Source organism: Phoca vitulina, unplaced genomic scaffold (assembly GCF_004348235.1).
Source record: "Phoca vitulina isolate PV1807 unplaced genomic scaffold, GSC_HSeal_1.0 scaffold1, whole genome shotgun sequence".
Lineage (NCBI taxonomy): Eukaryota > Metazoa > Chordata > Mammalia > Carnivora > Phocidae > Phoca > Phoca vitulina.
In genome coordinates this window covers 9160493-9182519 of record NW_022589704.1, presented here as the reverse complement: position 1 = coordinate 9182519, position 22027 = coordinate 9160493, and the positions used below count along the sequence as shown (strand labels likewise).

Below are 22027 nucleotides of genomic sequence, written 5' to 3'. Positions count from 1 at the left end.
CCTTACACCTCATGATTGTGATGAAGTTAAAATAAGATTCTTTTTGCAAAGTCCTTTGATAAACCACTACATACTCAATGGCATTGAGAAAGGAGAAATTAGCTCAGTCTGAGATAGCAAAAATCTGCCCTGCCATTCATGAGGCTGGAATAACAGAAACGGAGAAAGCCAGCTGCAAGTTTAATGGGAAACATTCTCCTAAGAACTTGCTGCAGCTGTAAAATGTCCTAACAACCCTTCTTTGAATGACTAGTGCTTCCTTACTCACTGAGGAACTTTGTTGTCAAAATCCACACACTATCAGAAACTTGCTGCGTGAAATGATATTGGCAAGGATAAAACATCTCACCCTTGCTTGGACGGTCTAAGTTCTTTTGGTAAAGAGATGGAATCTTGATTTCCAATCCAGGGGGCACAGCTTCCAATATGGGATTTCCAAAGACAACATTCCCTGTTTTCATAACTTTGTGGTTTTCCAGCAATAGGACCCTGGGTCCACTTCACAATCCAGACCTGATCTTCACACAACTCCAGCTTGGTTTGAACCTATCAAATAACTGCATCCTATAAACTATACTTCAACTCCACCCTTTCCCAAACTGTATAATAACTCTATCTATGTCTTCATTTGGTGCAATGTCCATGGCTCTCTGGTGTATGTTCCTCTCCCTTGTTGTAATGAGTCTATAAATCTGTTGGAATACAGGCTTGTTTGTCCCTGGGAATCTTAAACTGACTGAATCAGGACAACTTGCTGGAGGACGTCCATCAAAATCTAAATCTGACTTGGCCAGTGGTTGTCTGACTCCTTTTTTTTTTTTTTTCTTTTTCTTTTTGAGGGTAATTAGAAAGCAGGACTTTGGAGCTTTTCAAGATTTTTGACGAAATGATAACAATATTATTACCCAGGAGAGGAGTAATTAGCATTCTGTGCTCCATAAAAGATAAAGAGATGGAAGAGAATAGGTGGGAAACACCATATAAATTCAAGACTTCAGTATTAAATAGCCATGAATAGCTAATCAAAAAGCTCTCATTTTATGAACATATTTCTACAACATCAAAATATGAGCACATCTATTCAATCAACAGTGCTTATACTATTAAATATGAATTTATAATGATTCCTTATGTCTTTGCACACATAGCAAGAAAAGAAAATGCAGAGAATGGGATTTTAATATCACCGATTCATTTTCATGTGTTTGGTGCTCAGAATAAAATGCATCAGGAAAAAGTAGCTCTGAGTTCAGATTCCTAAAATCCTCAAACCCAAGACTTGTACACCATATCTGACACAATTTTTGGTGGTGAGCTAGAAGCGTCCTGGTTCTCTTTTCCGTTTGTTTTCAAATAGTTGTCACTGATGTTCTCTGAATAAATGAATGAATTTCCTTGTTAATTGTAGTGTGTGTGATCCACCAACATAGAATTCAAGGAAGAGAGGTTTATAAAGTTGGCCAGGAAAGGCATGCTGGCTGAAATAAGTTTCCTAAATTAGAGCCCAAACTTGTTAATAAGGCAATAAACCCATAATCTTTGGCATTATCTTTTCTACCAAACAAATCATATGCATCTCTACTGGACAAAAATCTGTAAGTTAACATGTAATCGGGACATGTAACCCTTTGCTTTATTGCCTTATTGCCAAGTGTGGATAATTTTTCTTCATCGCCTTATTGACCTTAATCTGCCACTCGGGGAGAATATTACAATACATTTGATTAACAACTTACAACTTAGAGAGGCTTGGACAATTAATAGGCTGGTAAGGTTAGAGGTAAACTGCGGAACTAATACACTGTTATAACTTTCTAGACTGGTAGAGAAGTTAACTGCAAAGGTGGTATTCCTTTATTCCTCTATAGAAAGTTAACCAGTTGTATATCTAATTTAGCAATCTTAGTTGGACATTCCCTTTTCCCAACTATATGATTCTCTGTTCCTTAAAGCTCCAGAGTCCCTTTGAATCCTACTGATAATTCCAGGTGGTAACCTTGAGGCTCTTGGTCTCCTCTGCAGCCCTCCCTTCCACGCACGGCTGCTCTCTCTACAGAGCAATCAGACCGCTAGTGTGCAGCCAAGAAGCCAACAGAGAAGGAAATTCCTTAGGAAAACTATGAAAGACCAGGGAAGGTCATGAAACTCCCGGCACTCCAGTCTGTTCTTTGAATTCAACACAGCCCCTTGGTTAACACTGTTTTTAGCTGCCATGACCAGGAGCTGAGAAAATTGGGCAGTTGGGCCGTTTTGCTATATCTTGCTTTAGCTTTCCTAACACCTCTCTTTTCTACTTCCTATCCTTCCAACTAATCCCTACCCACTTCCTCTGCCTCTATTGCTTGCCCAGGGCAACACTGGAAGATGGATCCCAGAGAGTATGTGGATCAGAGCCCTCTCCCTTCCTCCCTGCTTGCCCTAGTCTCACTCAACCCCCTTGCCAGCGCAGAACCTGTTGGCATTTTTTCCATGAATAATAAGTAGACTTCTAGTGCTCAAGACATTACACGTTGGTTAAATGGTGGGAACTCCCTAAAAAAATAAATTCAGTTTTATTACAAAAAATATAGCAAACAATTAAAATGAATCTTTTGTTGGGAAAAAATGTGCATTTTGACGTTAAGTTATCTTATTTGTTATTACACCTAGTGCATATTTTCAAATTAGTTTTGTTCATAAAATCCATGGAAGAGAAACAGAACTGCTTGATAAAAGTTATAAATCCTGTAACAACTAACACTGGCAGATGTGTCTGATTGGTTTTCTTCCCCTTCTTCCTTCTGAAGGAAACAAATCTGCTGAATTGAGATCTGAGCATCCAAGACAATGGTCGTGGCTCTGCCTTTAATTCTCCATATGATTAGGGAAAAGACTCTTAAACAGTTATGGGCTAGAGTTTTCTCATCTATAACAAGGATAAAAGTAATAGTTATTCTGCCTACTCCTTACTGATGTTTTCGAATTATGAGATAATATTTCCCAAATTATTTTTGGAAAAGTTTGTGTATAAGCTAATGGCATGATGGAGAACACCTGTCAAAAAGACTTATTTGGGCTTTTTGGGTCTTTCCAAGTTTCCAATAACAATATATGTATCAAAGCAATCAAAAATTACTTACCTTTTTTGGTGATCTACAGATGATAGAGGTTAGTTAAGGCAGAAATCAATACCTACATTGAAGACATCAGTATGAATAGGTGTGTGGGCTTTTTTCTGACACCAACTGTGTGGTGCCTTTTCCAATGATAAATAGATCATTCCAACACCAATCAATTCTCCAGCTCTTCAATATCAACTCAGTGTTGAACAATTCAATTCAGTTCTGACACTAACTGCCCAGAGTTAGCCCAGACCACACAGGGCAAAGGCTCAGTCCCACATGACCGACCCCACTTCAGACACCAGCTACAAATGGGGTCTCCAAGCTACCCATGTTTCTGCCCAGCCAATTATAAACTTGGGGGTGCCCATGATGGCCCCTTAGGTCCAATAATTTGCTAGAATGGCTCACAGAACTCAGGAAAGTGCTCTACTTATGATTACAGTTTTATTATAAAGAATACAACTCAAGAACAGCCAAATGGAAGAGATGGATAGGGCGAGGTATGGAGGTGGGGTGTGCCAGGGTTTCCACACCTTCTCCAGCATGCAATCCTCCCAGCACATCAATGTATTTACAAAGTCAGGGGCTGCCAACCCCACTGTTCAGAGGTTTTTACCAAGGTCTCATTGTGTAAGCATGATTGGTTAAATCATGGGCCATTGGTGATTGAACTTAATCTCCCACCTCTTTTTTCTCCACAGAGGTCGAGTTCTAACCCTCTAATTGTCATACGGACACTCTTACCTGGGGAAATTCCAAGGGTTTGGGGAGCTCTGTGCCAGGGACTAGGGACAAAGACAAATACCTATTTTTTTTATTATACCACAATAGGCATGATCATGTGGAAGGAAAAACAAACAAACAGAAATAATGCTAGTTTGTTTCTACTCTAACCTTTATATATCAACACACATATTTAGTGACTGGGACCTTGTCTCCCACATTCCCCAAAATGGCACATGAGGTAAATACAGAGAATGTGTTCACAGTGTTGACAGGACCCATCGGCTGCAGAGCGCACTCAAAGTACAACACGTCAGGAAGCGGGGGCTCTGAATTCAGACACATGATGGTCTGCAGTCCAAAGCTGGCCATCCTCACCCTCCTCCTCCAGCCCTCGTCCTTGTGCTGAGCTCAGAGCTGCTGGGGGCTCTTCCTCCTCACTGGATTCACTGCTGATTACTGCACAGAGAAACAAAACCCCTTAGGGATCTCAATGTGGGGCCAAGGAACCAGCAGGGAACCCCATCATAAGGAGACACCAGCAAAGCCCTGGCTGCTGGGTCAGCTGTAGGCAGGAATGTCCCTGCTCCAGATGGTCTTCTCACGGAATCTGGGGGCCTGCAGGTTAATGGTGCTCCCGTCACTCTCCCTGGATGCTTTGTAAGGATAGGTGACCCCAGCGGCCAGCTCTGATCGTCTTGCTCTCCATTTTCTGACCACTCCTTCTCTTCTTCCCCCTGCAGATGCCTCTTCCCATTTCCCTGCCTCTGTTTCTCTTTCTTGTGGCTCATACCTCCTCCTTCTGCTCTCAGCTCAGCACATTCTCTTTAGCACTCTCCATTTCTGCCTCCTCTAGCCTGACGCATCTTTGTCCCTTCATCTCCTCTTGCCATCTTGCTCTACGCATCTCTTTAGTGCCCCCTTTCAGTACCTTTCCACTTCACCCCCAACTCTCTTCTGCTAGGCAAGAGCTCCTTCACTGAGCACCAGGGTCTCCCTCTCCTGCATGCATCCCGTCCTCCCTGGGCCGCCTCCTGACACCTTTGCTGCGACACACACGGTGTCACCACATCAGACTCCTTCCACCAGCCTTACTGATTATTTCAGGTGCTTGGACGTGTGCTGTCCCTGCTGGCTGGCCTTCTTGGTTAATTTTGAGGTGACAAGATGCAATTGTCTTCTGTATATCCACCAGCCCCCCGGCACAAGATTGTACTAGAAGTTTGTACCTGGAGAGCTCTGCCTCTGGAATATGTAATGATCCAGAAAGAACCCTCAGCTGTCTCCTCTCTCCCCACTCCACCTGAGAGGGTCCCCCCCACGCCCGTGCTGCCTCTCGCCTGCTCGCCTCCTGCCTCCCTCTGTGTCAGGACCTCGATGTCCTCTTTCCATCTCTCCAGGGTTTTCCTCTTTACCCTGAAATCTACCTTTTTGTTTTTCCTCTTTTCTCTTAACCTGCTACTCTCATTCACTCACTGGAAATTATCTTGGCTGAATTTTATGTTTATTCTTGTGTCCTTTTCAAAGGTGGCTTAGTACATGTCTACATAAATACACTTCTTAGAACTGTTTTCATAGAACCTTCCATACAAATACATCAGTAATGTAATGTTTGCCAACATATGGGTCCAGCATTCAGGGTTCTGAAAATTTACTGTTAGCAGGGACAACCCCCTGCGGCAGAAGCTTCTGTGCGGTGACCTCCCCTTGATGCTAAATATCCCACCATGTCTCCTCTCTCCCACACTGACCTCCAGCAACATTCCATTCACTCCCACTGAACACTCTGTCTTCAGGGTTTTGTTTTGTCCTTCCCCTACTTCCTCTTTTATCAGCATTTGCTTTGTCCCCTGTTTCTCTCTCCATATTATCTTTGTCACTATCCCTGGTGTAAATTGTCCTCCTCTGTCTCTGTTTCTCTCAGGCTTGCCTGGACCCTCTGCCTGCCTCTAGGCTCCCAGTCCTTGTCTTGCACGTTGTCCTCATCTCAAAGGTTGCATCCCTCCATCACTCTGAGTCCCTCACTGGGCTTTGACCCAACCGCAGGGCCTCTTCCCCACCTCTACCTCTAGTGTCTTCTCCAGTGATCCCACTTACTGGCAAATCTGACCATCATGCACATTATTTCCATGTTCCTGTGACAACTTCTGGCAAGTAGGATAAAGCTATCTCCCTGCCAAACCTCTCTATGGGAGAATTTTGGATCTCATGTCCATTTAGGTAAAACTGTGCTTGCTCCTATAACTCCCATTGGACTGCCCAATCCATCCACCTGTCTATCCTTGTCCTCCAGTAAAGACTTCAGCTCCCCTTTCTCTCTTGCTTCCAGGTCAGGGCTAGGGTGAAGCAGGCAAGAGGCCTAAGGAGCCTAATTTAAGGAGGCACCTACTCTTGGGTTCTCTTTAAATTTCATCCCCTAGGCCCTTCGGGACTCACCCCACATGCGGGCCTCCCTCACACCTTGGAAAGGAGCCAGAGGCTGGGCTCGGGTGTATGGCCTCTCCTCCCTTCACATAATGAGTTATCCAGGGAACTGGTCATTTAAAACCTGGGATTCAGTCATAGTTACCTTGTCCTTCGTCCAGCAGGCCACACACCTTCTCTGACTTCATTCTTAAAACTTCAGATTCATTGGGCACTAAAGAGAGAGAAAAGGAAAGGAGAGACCAGAGCCAGTGACTACTAAGGAGTAGTTCGTAGACACTGAGCTCTGACATTGGAGACAAAGGTTAGCTGCTCCTTGTGCAGAAATACTCCTCCTGCTCCAAGACTCCACCCAAAACGCAACCAAGCCCTGTTCTGCCTCTTTCCATCACCTTAGACCTCATTCCCTTTCTCTCTCCTGCCATTTTCCACCAGGATCCAACCTCCAGGCATTGCTGCTTCTATCCTAGGAAAATATTTCTGCATCCCGGATTCCATTGTCTTCCACGTCCTTGTGTTTCCATCTTTCTTCCCTCCAGCCACCCTCTCTGCTCAGTCCCTGCTGCCTCCACCTTCCTGCCCAGCTCTCTTCCTCTACATCTTCCCACCTTCCACATCAGGCTCCGTTCCTGTTCTCTCCGACTTTCTGATTTCCTCCACTCAACACACAGAAATGAAAAGATACACCTTTTAGTTATACCAGCAGCTCCTGGCAGTGGGAGGAGGGGGCGGGGAGTGAAATGGGCTTGCCTTTGGAGGTGATTGATACGTTTTGAAAGCAGATAGAGGTGATAGTTGCACAACATTGTGAATGCACCAAATACCACTAAATTGTTTAAAGTGGTTAATTTTATGTTACATGAATTTTACCTCCATTAAGACACACAAAAACAGGTTCTGGGTTCAGAATGCCTGGGTTCACCCTTGCTCATCTGACCCCAGGCCAACTACACACACACTGTCTCCAGATTTCAGTTTCCTTACCTGCAAAATAGGCATAAAAGCAACGGCAGCTTGAGCACTAAACCTACAACTGCCCCCACAAATGTTCAACCAGTGAGATATTAATAACGCAGCTATTTCTATTGTGTCTTTCAACCCTTTCTTCCCTGTCTTTCATTTCGCTCCTTCTCTCTCTCTCAAAGTACCCACATCCTCCCCTCCATCTTTCTACCACTTCCTCTTTTCTCTCTGTGTGTGACTGGTTTTCTCCTTGAATGTCTGGGCTCTTGAACAACATCCCCCACATTGAAATCAGTCCCTTCCGCCATCATCAAGGGTCTCCTCTTTGATATTGACCATGGGCCCAGAGTTCTTAGCCCTTAGCTGCTTCACACTGAAGGTCACCTCTGGAAACTCATAATTCACACTTAGATTCTTACTCCAGCCTCCAGGTTATTGGGCAGAAAGTCTCTCTTTGCCACCTTTTGTCTTGGATTCAAACAGAGTCATGTCATTTTGGAATCAATACAAAGTCACACACATCCACCTGCCCCATGTCCTGCTGGATTCCCTCTCGAGCATCACAGTTGAACTTCCTGAGTTCTGACCTCTTTGTAACCAGGAAGCAAAGTTTGTTTTCTATCATAATTACCTTGTTCACAGCTTGGCCCAGTGTTGGGTGTCTTTTGTGTCTCTTCGCTATCACGTTTCTGGGGAAAATACTTGTCTTCAATTACTGAACAGAGAAAAAAATTAATTAGTGGTTGCAAGCAAACAATCAGGGACACCACCTCATAGTTACATCTCTGGACTGCCCAAGAATCCAGGTACTTAGTGGGGACTTCGGGACCCTGGGTCAGTTCATCTCAGTGGCTCCTAACTTGCTGTCGTTTGTTCCTTTCCCTGGGACATCAAAGAGAAAAACACGGGCAAGCAAATCTTACAGGCGATGAGTCTGTCGGGTTTAAGGATTATGGAGCAGTGGGAAAGTTATAAACAGTAATTAATCACCCAACAAGATGGCCAGAGAGGAGTGAAAGCTTATCTCAATATAAATTCTGTTAAATGGAATGTCTCTGTGAACCGTACAAAGGGACAGAGGGAATTCTTCGGGACAAGAGCTAGGCTCACAGAGAGATCCATGGGTATGAAAGAGAAAGCCCATCTGCTCTAAAGATGCTGCTAGACCAGAGGAGGGTTGGGGCAGGGAGGGTGAGCCTTCCCAAAGAGACAAAGCAGAGGACACGTGGAGGAACAAGACAGACCTCCCAGGGGCCAGATCCCAGGAACAAAGGAGGGACACTCTGCAGCTCTGAGCAGGGAGCACAGATAGCTGTGCTGGAGGACCACCCCACAGGCCTGCCCCAGGGGTGGGGAGGTCCCCAGTCAGGGGAGGGAGGGACACCAGCCCAGCGCCCCTGCCTGTAGGTGACCCAGCACACATGGGAGGAAGGAAATAAACCATGAAGCCTGGAGGGGGGAAGAGGGTGGTGTCTGCGGGGAGTCCAGGGAGGAGGGGACACCACGGAGGTAGGGAACCTGCTGCTCCAGGGCCCATGGAGGGAGCTCCTCCTGGGGCTGGGCCCGCAGGTGTGAGTTGCACGGGACAGTGGGAGCCAGGTGTGCTTTGTCATCCCAGGACCTGGCCTCAGACTGTGGCAAAACCAGGTGGAAGATACAAGGAGAACAAAGGGAAAGGTGAAGGGGGCCTGTGTGTGTGTGTGTGTGTGTGTGTGTGTGTGTATGGGGTCCCATGGGGGCTCGGGGGCTCTGAGCATGGGATGAAGGTAGGGACTGAGCAGCAGGAGAGGGTGCACACCCCAGGCCACAGCCCCCAGATTCTTGGCTTTGGGTCACTGACCCACAGCTCCCATGAACAACAGTGTCTGGGAGGCGACAGCTGCCATCTCCCCAGGGGCAGGTGGGCGGCAGTGAGTGGAGGTGCAGGTCACCCCAGCTCAGGGAGCCCCGGAACCTAACACAGGTGATGTGGACACCGAACCTGGAAGGGGGGGGGTTGCTGCAGTCCATGGAGAGAATCAGAGCCCCTGAGGTGTGGGCAGGACAGGTAACTGCCATTCCCTCTGTTCCCATGGCCTGGGACATCCTGGTTACAAATATATTGACCTAAGGTATGTAAATTTATCTCAATGAAGCTTTTAAAAATCATTGACTTGAAATTTGTGCCCAGATATTTGATTCTTTCTATTCCTTTCTCTAACCCAGGTATTAGTATAGAAATTATATTGCTCAGGGAAGCCTGTGTAGCACAGTGGGTGGAATGTCTCACTCCAGGTTTCCACTCAGGTCGTGATCTCGGGGTGGTGGGATCAAGCCTGGCAGCGGGCTCCTCACTCAGCACAGAGTCTGCTTGAGTTTCTCTCTCCCTCTCCCTCTACTCCTCCCACCTGCACACTCTCTCTTTCTCTCTCTAAAATAAATAAATCTTTAAAAAAAAGAAAAGAAATTATATTGTTCTTATTTTAATCAATGTACTATTTTCACAAATTAATACACTCCCTACTTTATTTTCGCTTCTTTTGACTTTTTCCCTTGCTTAAGAATTGGTGTGACTTCCCTGTTTTTATGAAAATAAAATTCCAGTTCCTCAGTTTAGGGTGTCAGAAATGCACAATTTGTCTGTGACCATCACATCAGAATCAGCCTTCCTTACTCCCATGCCTTTCCACACGCTGGCCCTCCTTCTAGGCTGGGGGGCGGGGGGTGGTGGTGGGGGCTCTTGTGACTTCTCGATTTTTTGTTTGGAGAACTAACTTTTTGTCAGACTGTCTCAGATAAGGTTTTCTGTGGGAATCGGTGACAATCTGGTCATCTTAGAAAAATGTCACAACCTGTCCAGGAACACTTCCTCTTTATCAGGCACCTGTGACACAGAATAAATCACACATTTCCAGGAGAAGAAAAAGGGCTGTAATTAAACCTACATGAGGGTAATCATCTGACTGATGATTTTGATGATGAGGCCAGAGAACATGTTGATTTTTATTAACAGTGACTCATTCACACTGACAAGCACAGGTCCTGGGACAGGGTAAACATTTCATGAATAGTTGTTAAACCAGGAAATGAGTGAATGAATAAATGAGAAGTAGACCTGGACCCCAAAAGGGAGGGGAGGGTATTGATTACCATTTTCGAAGATTCTATGAACATGAATTAAATCAGGATACTCCTTCAGATGAACCCTGCTGAACAGGACTTGTAGGAGTGACCTATCAAAAGTCTTCTCAAGGTAGCAGAGAATATTATATACCACTTTCTCTACCGGCACCAAGTTTCTATGGGCTTCTTCAGAATCCTTTAAAAAAAAAAAAAAGAAGTGCAATGGGAAAAGAATATAAAATAATAGTTTCAAAGTTAAAATAGTTTCAAAGTTAATCACTAGGAAGTGACTGCATAGAACATTCATTCCACTTTCCCAGTGTAGATAGACTTACAGAACAAATTGATTTATAATAGCACAAAATCCCTGGGGATTTCATTTGACATAGTGGATTTTATAATGTAATACTGCCCCAATTCTCTTAATTATTTTAATTTTATTTAATTTTGTTATATTGTATAAATTGCTATAGATTTTGTATAAAAAGCTATCAGTTTCAATTCAGCCATATCACTGTTCCCATCCACCTCACTGCAACATGTCCCACAGAAGACAGGGGCTTCAATTAGGACAGAAGCATCGTTAGCAATGACTGCCTGTCCTGTCACCCTTAACCTTATAGGAGGATTAGCTCACTTAAAAAGGTCTTTCCATGAAGAGTATGGAAAGGCCACCAGCCAGTTAGCGATACACTAAATTTTGAATCCAGGTTGCCACACTTAATTAGTGTGAGCCTGGGTTATCATGGGAAGATATGATAAACTTCACATACTTTATAGATTTTTTCCGTGATAAAGGAGCGGTCTCTGAGGCTTTCAAGGAAAGGAAATGGCTTTGTTATCGCGTTTGCTATCTCCACCTTATTTTGCCTGAAGTGATTCAAAAGAGCCTCATGGGAAATCTTCTTGTTCTGGACTATGGAAAACATCCTAAGGAAAAAAATACGACGAGAGAATGAACATCAAGATTGAAAGATGCCCTTCCCACCCAACAAAACCAAACAAACAAAACAAAAACAAAAACCAAGCAAACAGAAAAGTTTAGGCCCAGATGCTTCCTTTGCGAGTTCTTTAAAACATACATTTAAGGAAGGCTATTGCCGATCTTACACAGATTCTGACAGTGAAAGAGAAAACAGGAACACAGACCAACTTGCTAGAGTAGGACAGCATAATCTTGATACAAAAAACCTGAGAAAGACACTACAAAAATGAAAGCACAGGTCACTATCTCTCATGGACACAGATGGAAAAATATGTTCCTGCAGAACATTAGCAAATCAAATCCAGCAATAGATAAAAAGGGTAATACATCATGACTAAGCAGGACTTAATGTGGGCATGGAAGAATTCTTTAACGTTTAAAACTCAAGGAATGTGTTATCACCACATTGACAAACTAAAGAAGAAAACCACATAATACTTTCACTAGACCCAGAAAAAGCACTTGATAAAATTCAACATCTTTTCACTTTTTTAACTCTCAGAAAGCTAAATGAAGAAAGTAACTTTCTTAATCTAATAAAGGGTATATATACACCATAAAAAAATCCAAAAAGCTAAAAACCAACAACTACGTCTAACATTATACTGAAAGGTGAAATATTAAGTACTTTCTCACTCAATTTGAGAATAAGATAAAATGTGCACTGTCACCATTTCTATTTAACATTTACTGGAAATTTTAGCCAATGCAATAAGGTGAGAAAATCAAATTTTAAAATAAACCCAATAGGGAAGAAATAGAACCACTATTATTTGCAGCTGATTGTGGACTTAGAAAATCTAAAAGAATTTATAGACAAATTTTGGAATTAATTAGTACTTGAACAAGGTAATTAGACTCAAGATCAATATGCAAAAATAAATCGTATTTCTATATACTTGCAGCAAACAAGTTGAAACACAAGTAGAAAACAGTATCATTTCTAAAAGCATTGAAAACCATCAATAATAAAGACAAAACCAACAAAAGATGTGCAAGAACACTACACTGAAAATCACAAAACATTCGCTGAGAGAATTTAAAGAAAGCCAAAATAGGGGCACCTGGGTGGCTCAGTCGGTTAAGCGGCTGCCTTCGGCTCAGGTCATGATCCCGGGGTCCTGGGATCGAGCCCCGCATCGGGCTCCCTGCTCCGCGGGAAGCCTGCTTCTCCCTCTCCCACTCCCCCTGCTTGTGTTCCCTCTCTCGCTGTGTCTCTCTCTGTCAAATAAATAAATAAAATCTTTAAAAAAAAAAAAAGAAAGAAAGCCAAAATAAATGCAAAAGTATACCATGTTTATGGATTTGAAGACTAAACAGTGTTAAGATGTAAATTCTCCCCAATTAACCTACAGATCCAATATAATTTCAATAAAATGCAAGTAGAGGCAGACAATAGGCTTCCTCGCTCCAATGCTCTGGACCCTGCCACCATCAACACCAGCACCACCAATGCAAGAGAAGAAATGTCTTTGGATGCTTCTCTGTATGAGCATGTCCTAGAACCAGGGGCGGTCTCAAAATGATCGACCTCAAGGTTTACAACCACTGAAAGTCCTCTCATGGTGACAACCTGGCAACATGGCTCCGTGGCTGGTCTTCAAAGGGATGAGATGGAATTGAGATTGATGTTATCCCCCATTGCTGAGCTCCCCATCATGGCCATGCATAGCTTGGCCTTCACCTACAACCAGACAGGCCGGAGGGGTGTCTTTAGAAGTTTTATGGGTGGTCTCCAACCCCAGGGAGAACATAAGGTTCTGGAGCTTCCTGACCCTCAGGGACAGGGTGTCCCGAACCATGGCGAGAGTTGGTGCTACCCACAGAGCTAGGGTTGGTGCTGCTGCTTGGCTGGGGACTCCACCTCCCGTAGTAACTGAGCAGCAGGTCGGCGCACGCTCGGGTGGTGGGGGGACAGGGCTAACTCCTCCCCCAATCACCACCCTGGAGGTGGCCTTTTTAACTGTTTTCTGATCCCCTTCTCATATTTGAACTCTAAGTGTCACTACTGAGGGACACTACTGAGGTGTCATACTAGTTTTTTCTTGTTTTTGGTAAGAGAATGAATTCCTTGTACCTCTGGGGCTATTACTGGTTAGCTGCCCCAACAAAACCTGGTTGGCCCCGCTCTGCTCCTGACCCCAGCTCACTCTGTGGTGGCCTGTTCCAGAGAAGGAGCCTTCCTCTCATCCACTGGTTATAGGGAAGGAATCAAGAGGAATGCTGGTCATAACCTCCCTGTCTGTGATGTTCACGTCAAAGAGAAAATCTGCTGAAATAGATTTCTGAGGAGTAGAGAGAGCTCAATAAAATGTTGTTTCAAGTAAGCTTGTTGTGGAAATTGACAAACTGATTTTAAAATATAAATGGAAATGCCAAAGGCCAACCTTAGGCAAGATAATTTTGAAAAAGAATAAAAACGTTTAACTTGCTCTAAAGTTACAGTAATTAAGACAATGCAATATGGGCACAAAGATTTTTTCCATTTACACTCTGCCATCATTCAACAAAGTATTTAAAGTTTCTTTATTTTTGTAAACAATCTTTCTTTTTAAGATTTTATTTATTTATTTATTTATTTGAGAGAGAGAGTGAGCTCAAGTGGGGTGAGGGGCAGAGAGAGAAGCAGACTCCCTGCTGAGCAGGGAGCCCGATTCAGGGCTCAAACCCAGGACCCTGGGATCAAAACCTGAGCCGAAGGCTGATGCTTAACCGACTAAGCCACCCAGGTGCCGTAAAGTGTCTTTAAAATACCTAAAATGTATAAGTAGAAGTTAAAATGTAAATTGGAATGAAAATAAAAAGAGAAGGGGGACGGCATAAAACTAGGATCTGAGAGATTTGGTGGGACCGTGGCTCTGAGTCAGTGGTCTGTGGACCCCACATTGAGAAACACACATCTCTTTGGTCTTCAGGCTATTCAAGCTGGGAATGGGTGGACAGTCAGTATTAACTGTCTCCACTTCTATTTGCCTTTATCTTCTCTGGAACTCCAGCCAGATTCAAAGAGCGAAGGTGAAGCTTTTCTCAAGCCCCATCTTCCCTCCTCCATTAATGGAACCATGTGCCATGTGCCATGTGCCATGTGCCATGAAGAGGGCTGACTATGGTGGTGAACTGCAGAGCACTGATTGTTGCTTTAGTCCCAACGATGTGGTGGATTTATTAGCAGACAGATAAAAAGGAATGAGGGTTTGTGAGCTATAGGAGAGGTATCAATTCTCGGTTTAGGTAAAGGAGATCTCAGTAGAATTCATACAAGCCTACGTGTTGAGGAGATCGACAGATCTATGTTGGGAGTACTCAGCTCAAAGAAAGAGGACATTCAGATTGGCTCCCCAAAACTCCTCTGCTCCAGACCACCTGTCCACACCAGTGGTGGTAATCCATTCTTCTACCTTTCCAGTTACTGGTTCACGGATGGTCAGTGTGGACCAATGAGTTGCTAGAAGTTTGCCTACAGCTTCTGTATAAAACCAGCCAGTCTTTTGCTCTACTTGGCTCTAAACAAGGCAGGATGTCACCCAGCTGCCACTGGCAGTCATCTTATGACCACGAGAGGAAGCAACAACTGTGTGTTGGAGCTGGTGCTGAGGCATCAGAAAGATGAAAAGTACCCAGATGACTGATGGCATCATTGGGCCACTGAATCAACCAACCCTGAAACCTCTGTCCTACTGCCAGATTTCCCGTTACAAATGTCTTCTCATTTCTAAGCCAATTTAAGTCAAGGTATTTGTTAACTTGTAACAGAAAGTATCTTTGCTTTTAAAATCCTGGAAATCTAGTATGTGAAGAAAAAAGGGCTTATGAAATCAAAAGAAATCTGTTTAAGAGCAAGGTTTTAGCCTAGTAGTCAAGACGTGAAGGGTAGAAAAGATAAAAGATGCTCTGCTCTCAGGAACAGCATCAGACCACATGTAGAAGACAAGGAAGAACCTAAGAAGCAGGCTGAGCTTCGGAAGATCCAGCTGGAACTTGAAGGAAGTGTGTAATACTGGAGGCCTTTTCATGACGTGGGACATATCTGCTCCCACAGGGACAGCTCAGATTATCCCAAGCCTGGACCAGTCAGCAGCAGAGGAAGATTGGGGCCAGCAGAGATGTTGGTCCTTACTGGACCACTGAGGTAACCATCTTTGTCAGCTTCACCAAGAGCAGCATTAGTGCAGGGTTCCCTATTGGGGGATGAGTCTGAGCTGAGACAAAGCTTTTATTACCCAGAACAGGAGGTAGAATTCAAGGTAGGGGGCCTGCAGAATTCAAGGTAGGGGCCAGCAGCAAGAGCAGTGGCCACTTAGCTACAGAACAGAGTCTGGGCTTCCTCTGAGGGGTGAGAATTGGAAACAAAGGGCAGGAAGGGAAATTTGGGTGGGGACACTCATTCCCAGTTCCCAGTGTCTCCTTCCAGGAGAGGGACATCAGTCAGCCTGACACTTCTGGTTCCTTGTTGCACCCTCTTCCCTCCCATGAGAGGTAAGCTCTTAGATGTTTCTGGAGAAGAAGCACAGCTTATAAGGTGTGGTAGCTCTTCCTGCCTGTCTATCTGGAGACAGCCCCGGGGGCAGAGAGGAGGCCTCTAAGTTGGTGCTCCAGGTGCAGGCGTTGTGAGAGCAGGCCCTGCCTGGCAGCGGTGAAGTCCCCGATCATGGTGCCGTTTGAGTAAACTCATTGCTGTGACACATCTCCCAATCTAGGTTTGATTCATAACAAAGCTGATGTTATGATCTCCAACTACCTGACTTCTCTCTCTCTTAAGGGGCTTTTGAAATGTAGCATGTAAAAGGCATTATTATCGGATCCCCTTAAATCCCCCATAGAAACCAAGGGAAATACATAGCAATAGCCTTTGCTTGGAGATGTGCCTGTTATAAATGAAACTGCTTCCCTGGACAGGTCCAACACTGACTCACCATTGTGTGCCAGAACACAAGGTTCAAAGGGCAAGTAGAAATCCAGAGGTTTTAAATATCCAGCATGGATTCTGCGTGGAAAAAGGGAGTCCCAAGAAACCTTGGGAACAGGGGATACTGTCACTGGCAAGAAAACAAATGCCACTTTCTGAAAAAAAGAAGCCGTTCAGACATGTAGATCTCCCCCAGGATATGGGCAACATAGCGCCACGATCGACCTTCAAGTGGGAACTATCCCCAGTTAAAATTAAGTTCTGCAATGGGCTCTCAACACTGACTGGTGGCTTTTCTTCCCTCTATAGTTTGACCTGTCTCTTCCACACAACCCAGATTAGAAGTCTTTGCTAGAGTCTGTGGCCATAGGAGTCCTGGGATCAGGGAATCGTCACAGATTATACATTACTAGCTTGGCTACAAATCAGCTTGTGTTGAGTTGGTTTTTCTTTTTTTTCTTTTGTGGGTTGGAACCAGACTTGTGATATTATTATTATTAATTATATTCTTACATTTATATAATTTATATTCTTATTCTTATTATTCTGGTAACCCTCTTGTCTCTTCGAATTAAGAGATGTGGGACACATAAGAGGTCAGAGGGTTGGATGCACCTAGGTTGGCAGTGCTAAGAGGAGTGCAGTCTGCTACGGCCAGAGCAGTGAGAAACTGGACTGCACCCAGTCCTCTGCAGCTAAGTCTGAGCACAACAAGGACATCAGCCAGAGGGAACTTTGGGGCTAGAATTTCTGTGGGAGACTAGCCTGAAAACCAGGGGAGATTTCACTGTGGTTCTTTAATTTTACTAATTTTAATTTTACATTTAATAATGGGAGGGGATGTCAGGAAAGATAGCAAAATAGGAAATGCCAGAAACCTGTGTCTCCACTCAGACAGCAACTGTACTAGCAGAAACCGTCTGAAGTCACCACGTGGGCACTCGAGAGTGTATTTGAATGCTTGCAGCTCCCAGGAGAAAGCCTGACCAGGAAAGTCTGGCTAAATTTGGCCAATCTCTGCCTCTAGCACTACAGTAGCTATGCATCCCCCAGCCCTAAGCCCAGTAGCAGGCAGCTGTGCCCACATCTCTAGAGTGGTTTGTTGCAGCCATGGTGGCCAATAAGGAATTGGTCCTCCAAATATTAGGATCCTGATTGCTGATGACAGCTTTTCATTGCTGAGGTGTAGGCACAGAAGCAGGCTGTCATTGGTGCACTCCCAGCGGCTGAGGTGGTTCCCTGGAGACTTACAGGAGTTGCACCTGGTTTTTGGTTTGATTGGGTTTTTTTCCCCCTTTCTTCCCTTTTGGAAGCCAGACTTTTATGATTCAGACCTTCAAAAGCAATCATACACAGGGAATTTAGAAAGCCCTGCGGGGAGCCGGGGTGGCTTAGTCAGTTAAGTGTCCACCGTTGCTCAGGTCATGATCGCAGGGTCCTGGGGTGGAGTCCTGCATCGGGCTCCCTGCTCAGTGGGGGTCTGCCTCTCCTTCTCCCTCTGTGTTCATACTCTCTCTCTCTCTCAAGTAAATAAATAAAATCTTTAAAAAAAAAAAAAGAAAGAAGGAAAGAAAGAAAGAAAGAAAGAAAGAAAGAAAGAAAGAAAGAAAGAAAGAGAAAGAAAGAAAGAAAAGAACAGAAAGCCACTGCAACATCCATCCAGGGACAGATGCAGGCTCAGAAAAGACCTGAAAAGACCCTAAGCTGTCTCTTCAGGCTGATCCACACCCAGAGTTATACATCAACAATTAAAAAAATATATATTAAGGAAGCAGTTCCATCTACATATCATCCAAAAGAAGTAAATACTTCAAAATAAATCTAACTAAGGAAGTGAAAGACTCCCATGGTATGCTAAAAACTACCAACCATTGCTGAAAGAAATTAAAGAAGTCCTAAATAAATGAAAAGAAATCCCATGTTCATGGATTGGAAGACTTTTTTTTTTAAGATTTTATTTATTTATTTGACCGAGAGAGAGAGAGAGAGAGAGAGCACAAGCAGGGGGAGTGGCAGGCAGAGGGAGAAGAAGACTCCCTGCTGAACAGGGAGCCCGATGTGGGACTCCATCCCAGGACCCTGGGATCATGACCTGAACCGAAGGCAGACGCTTAACCAACTGAGCCAGGCACCCATGGATTGGAAGACTTAACCTTTTATGATGTCAAAACTACCCAAAGCAATCTTTCAGTTCATCACAATCCCTTAAAAAAAAAAAAATTCTAAAAGCCTTTTCACAAAAATGGAAAAGCTGATTCTCAAATTTATATGGAATTGCAATTGACCCCAAATAGCCAAAACAATCTTGAAAAAGAATTAATTTGGAAGACTCACACGTTCCAACTTTGAAATGCAGTACAAAGCTATGGTAATTGAAACATTATGGCACTGGCCTAAGGACAGACATATGGATCAGTAAAATAAAATAGACCAGAAATAAACCCTCATACATATGGTCAGTTGATTTTCAACAAGGGCACCATGACCATTCAATAAGGGAAGGATAGTCTTTTCAACAACAGATGCTGGCAAAACAGGACATCCACATGCAAAAATCCCCATATATGTAAAAATTAACTCAAAATAGATGAAAGACCCAACACTAAGGCAAAACTACAAAACTCTTAGAAGAAAACATTGGGTGAAGTCTTCACAACACTGGATTTGGCAGTTGTTTCATGGATATGACACCAAAAGCACAGACAACAAGAGGAAATAGATAAATTAGACTTCATCAAAATTAAGACCTTTTGTGCACCAAAATATATTATCAAGAAAATGAAAAGACAAACCCACAGCTAACATCATACTCAATAGTAAAAAGCTAAAAGCTTTTCCTCTAAGATCAGGAACAAGACAAGGATGACCACTCTCACCACTTTTATTCAACATAGTACAGGAGGTCCTAGGCACAACAATCAGACGAGAAAAAGAAATAAAAAGCATTCAAACTGGTACAGAAGCAGTAAAACTGTCATTATTTGCAGATGACATGACACTATATATAGAAAACCCTAGGGACTCTATCAAAAACTATTAGAACTAATAAATTCAGTACAGTTGCAGGATACAAAATTACTATACAGAAATCTGTTGTGTTTCTATTCACTATAACAAACACAAAGAGGGAAACCATCAACAAAATGAAAAGGCAACTTACTGCATGGGAGAAGGTATTTGCAAATGATATATCCAATAAGAGGTTAATATCCAAAATACATAAAGAGCTCATACAACTCAACACCAAAAAAAAAAAAAATCCAATTTAAAAACGGGCAGAGAACCTGAATAGACATTTTTCCAAAGAAGAGAGGGTATTACATTGAGTAAAATAAGTCAGACAGAGAAAGACAAGTACCATATGATTTCACTTATATGTGGAACCTAAAAAACAAAACAGTGGCTGGACCACCTTACAAAAGCAAATGAACAAGCAAAGCAAAACAGAAACAGACTCATAAATACAGGAAACAAACTGGTGGTCGCCAGAGGGGAAGTGGGGGGGGGGGGGATGAGCAAAATAGGGGAAGGGGATTAAGAAGTAAAAATTTCCTGTTATAAAATAACTAAGTCATGAGGATGAAAGTACAGCATAGAGAATATAGACAATAATATTATAATAACTTTGTAAAGTGACAGATGGGAGCTACACTTAACCATGGTGAGCATTCATAATCTATAAAAATGTCAAATCACCGTGTTGTACACCTGAAACTAATATAGTATTGTATGTCAACTATAATTAAAAAATAAATACTTTTTAAATAATGAAAAAGAGGGCGCCTGGGTGGCTCAGTTGGTTAAGCGACTGCCTTCGGCTCAGGTCATGATCCTGGAGTCCCTGGATCGAGTCCCGCATCGGGCTCCCTGCTCGGCAGGGAGCCTGCTTCTCCCTCTGACCCTCCCCCCCCTCATGTGCTCTCTCTCTCTCATTCTCTCTGTCTCAAATAAATAAATAAAATCTTTTAAAATAAATAAATAAATAATGAAAAAGAAAATGAAAAGACAACCATAGAATGGGAAAAAATACTTTCAAATCATATATCTGGGAAGGGGTTCATATTCAGAGTATGTAAAGAACTTCTGAAGCTTAACAACAACAAAACACTACAAATACCTCGATGCAACATGAGCAAACAAGTAAATATGTCTCCAAGGAAAATATATAAATGATCAATAAGCCCATGAAAAGATGCTCAACATCATCAATCCTTATGAAAATGTAAATCAAAACCACATTGAGATACCACTTCATACCTACTAGGATGGCTGTAATAAACATTTTTTAAAGAAAGAAAACCCACACACAGAGACAATAACAAGTATTGGTGAGGATGCGGAGAGATTGGAACCCTGGAGCATTGCTGATGGAAATGTAAAGTGGTCCAGACACTGTGGAAAACAACTTAGAGGCTCAAAGAATTGAAGGTAGAAAACCACGTGACCTAGCGATTCCACTCTTAAAGTGAGGCTCCTCCGAGCCAAGCAATGGGCAGGGGTATCTGAAGTTGCAGATACTAGTTCATTCTTTTGACCCAGTTAGTAAATAACCACTGCTCCGAGCCCCTTCAAGGGCCCTCCTCCACCACCTGCTGCCCTAGCCAGCCCACCTCTCCCTAACTCCCTGCCCACCAAAACCTCCTAAATCAGGGACCTGATGCCAATGGGTCCTTCAGGAACCTGCTCCAGCCTTCCGGGGCGATTGTTCTCATCAGGAGGTACAGAGCAGAATGAAAGCAAAGAAACCACTGTGGAGGTTTTATTCTAATTTTAGCATGTGAAACTTCATCTGAAATTTGCATTCCAGCTCCCCACCCCTTTCTGTACCCTTTTCCTCTCTCCAAATTCTCTAGAAAAATCTACACTGCCCTCTCGTGGCAGAATCTTGCTATTGCAAGTCCCCTTAAGCACTATCTTGTACTCTTTGCTCTGAATTCATCCTGTTGTCCATCCTGGAAAAATAGAACTCTCTTCTCAACCCTCTAACCAAATAGTTCAATATCAAGGTTAGAAGTGCCATTATGTCCTTCTAGGTAAGAATGAAATAACATAAGGAATTGGTGCATGAGATGGTTTTCCTGACCTAGACAGAAAAGTCTTTGTTCAAATTGTGAGGGAGCCCTGAGTCTTTGACTCTTTCCCACCCCCTTTCTGAGCCGTCCATTTTCCTAGGATCTTGGAATCTTCATTGAGTTTAGGGTTCCCCAAGGACAAGGTATCCCTGACCTCTTGATATCCCCCTTAGGCTGAAATGCTCTGAAGTGAGCCCCCTTCAGAAGACTCATGCAGTGAGTGAGGGGGTATCTGAAGTGTCAGAGCAGTGAGATGGCTTCTGGAAACTCCTCTGGACAGCCTCCACCATAGCACCTAGCCTGTTGGCTTCCACTGGCTTGCCCTACGGATTCTCCACTCTGAGTGCTTCCCAAAAGTAGACTCTCACTGGTTACTTGAACAGAGAAGAAAGGGCTGAGTATTAAGGTGAGTATAACCACAGAAGACAGTTGTTTTCTAAGGGGAGACGTGAAGTAGACTGTATTAAGTAGACGCCATCAGGGGGGCTTCATCCCTGTAGCGTCCCAAGTATTTTCTAGCAAAGGTTAATGCAGAGCATCTGACCATTGCTCTGGAGATCCTATGTGGTAGAGAAGTGGCTCCACACCAGAGCTGTCATAACAAGGGCCCTCTTCACCAGGTGGGAGCTCTCTCTGTGAAATATGTAGTAGATGGAAGAACCAAACACTTCGTATATTCGTGAGGGGTCCCCTACAGAGAACAGGGTGGGTCTTCTCAGACTGAAAACCATAACTAAGATGGCATCAT

At 43.6% G+C, this 22027-nt stretch overlaps 1 protein-coding gene across 1 annotated transcript; it reads right to left on the bottom strand.

The window, feature by feature from the left end:
- Positions 1-3986: 3986 nt before the first annotated feature.
- On the bottom strand, positions 3987-20927 carry LOC116635786 (nuclear body protein SP140-like protein). The gene is made up of 6 exons (XM_032410125.1): positions 20862-20927; positions 11090-11246; positions 10344-10512; positions 7846-7929; positions 6397-6465; positions 3987-4286 (listed from the first exon to the last, which is right to left on the bottom strand). The coding sequence occupies exons 2-6, from the start codon at positions 11243-11245 to the stop codon at positions 4141-4143; spliced, it is 624 nt and encodes a 207-aa protein (XP_032266016.1). The 5' UTR covers position 11246; positions 20862-20927; the 3' UTR covers positions 3987-4140.
- Positions 20928-22027: the final 1100 nt, after the last annotated feature.

What these genes read in the sequence shown, in the direction of transcription:
- LOC116635786 (XM_032410125.1), bottom strand. Translation starts at nt 11,245, where the DNA reads ATGTTTTCCATAGTCCAGAACAAGAAGATTTCCCATGAGGCTCTTTTG. An exon ending in TCATAGAATCTTCGAAAATG is followed by an intron (nt 7,930 to 10,343) that starts GTAATCAATACC and finishes TTCTCTGTTCAG; the next exon opens with TAATTGAAGACAAGTATTTT. An exon ending in TGGGCCAAGCTGTGAACAAG is followed by an intron (nt 6,466 to 7,845) that starts GTAATTATGATA and finishes CTCTCTCTTTAG; the next exon opens with TGCCCAATGAATCTGAAGTT.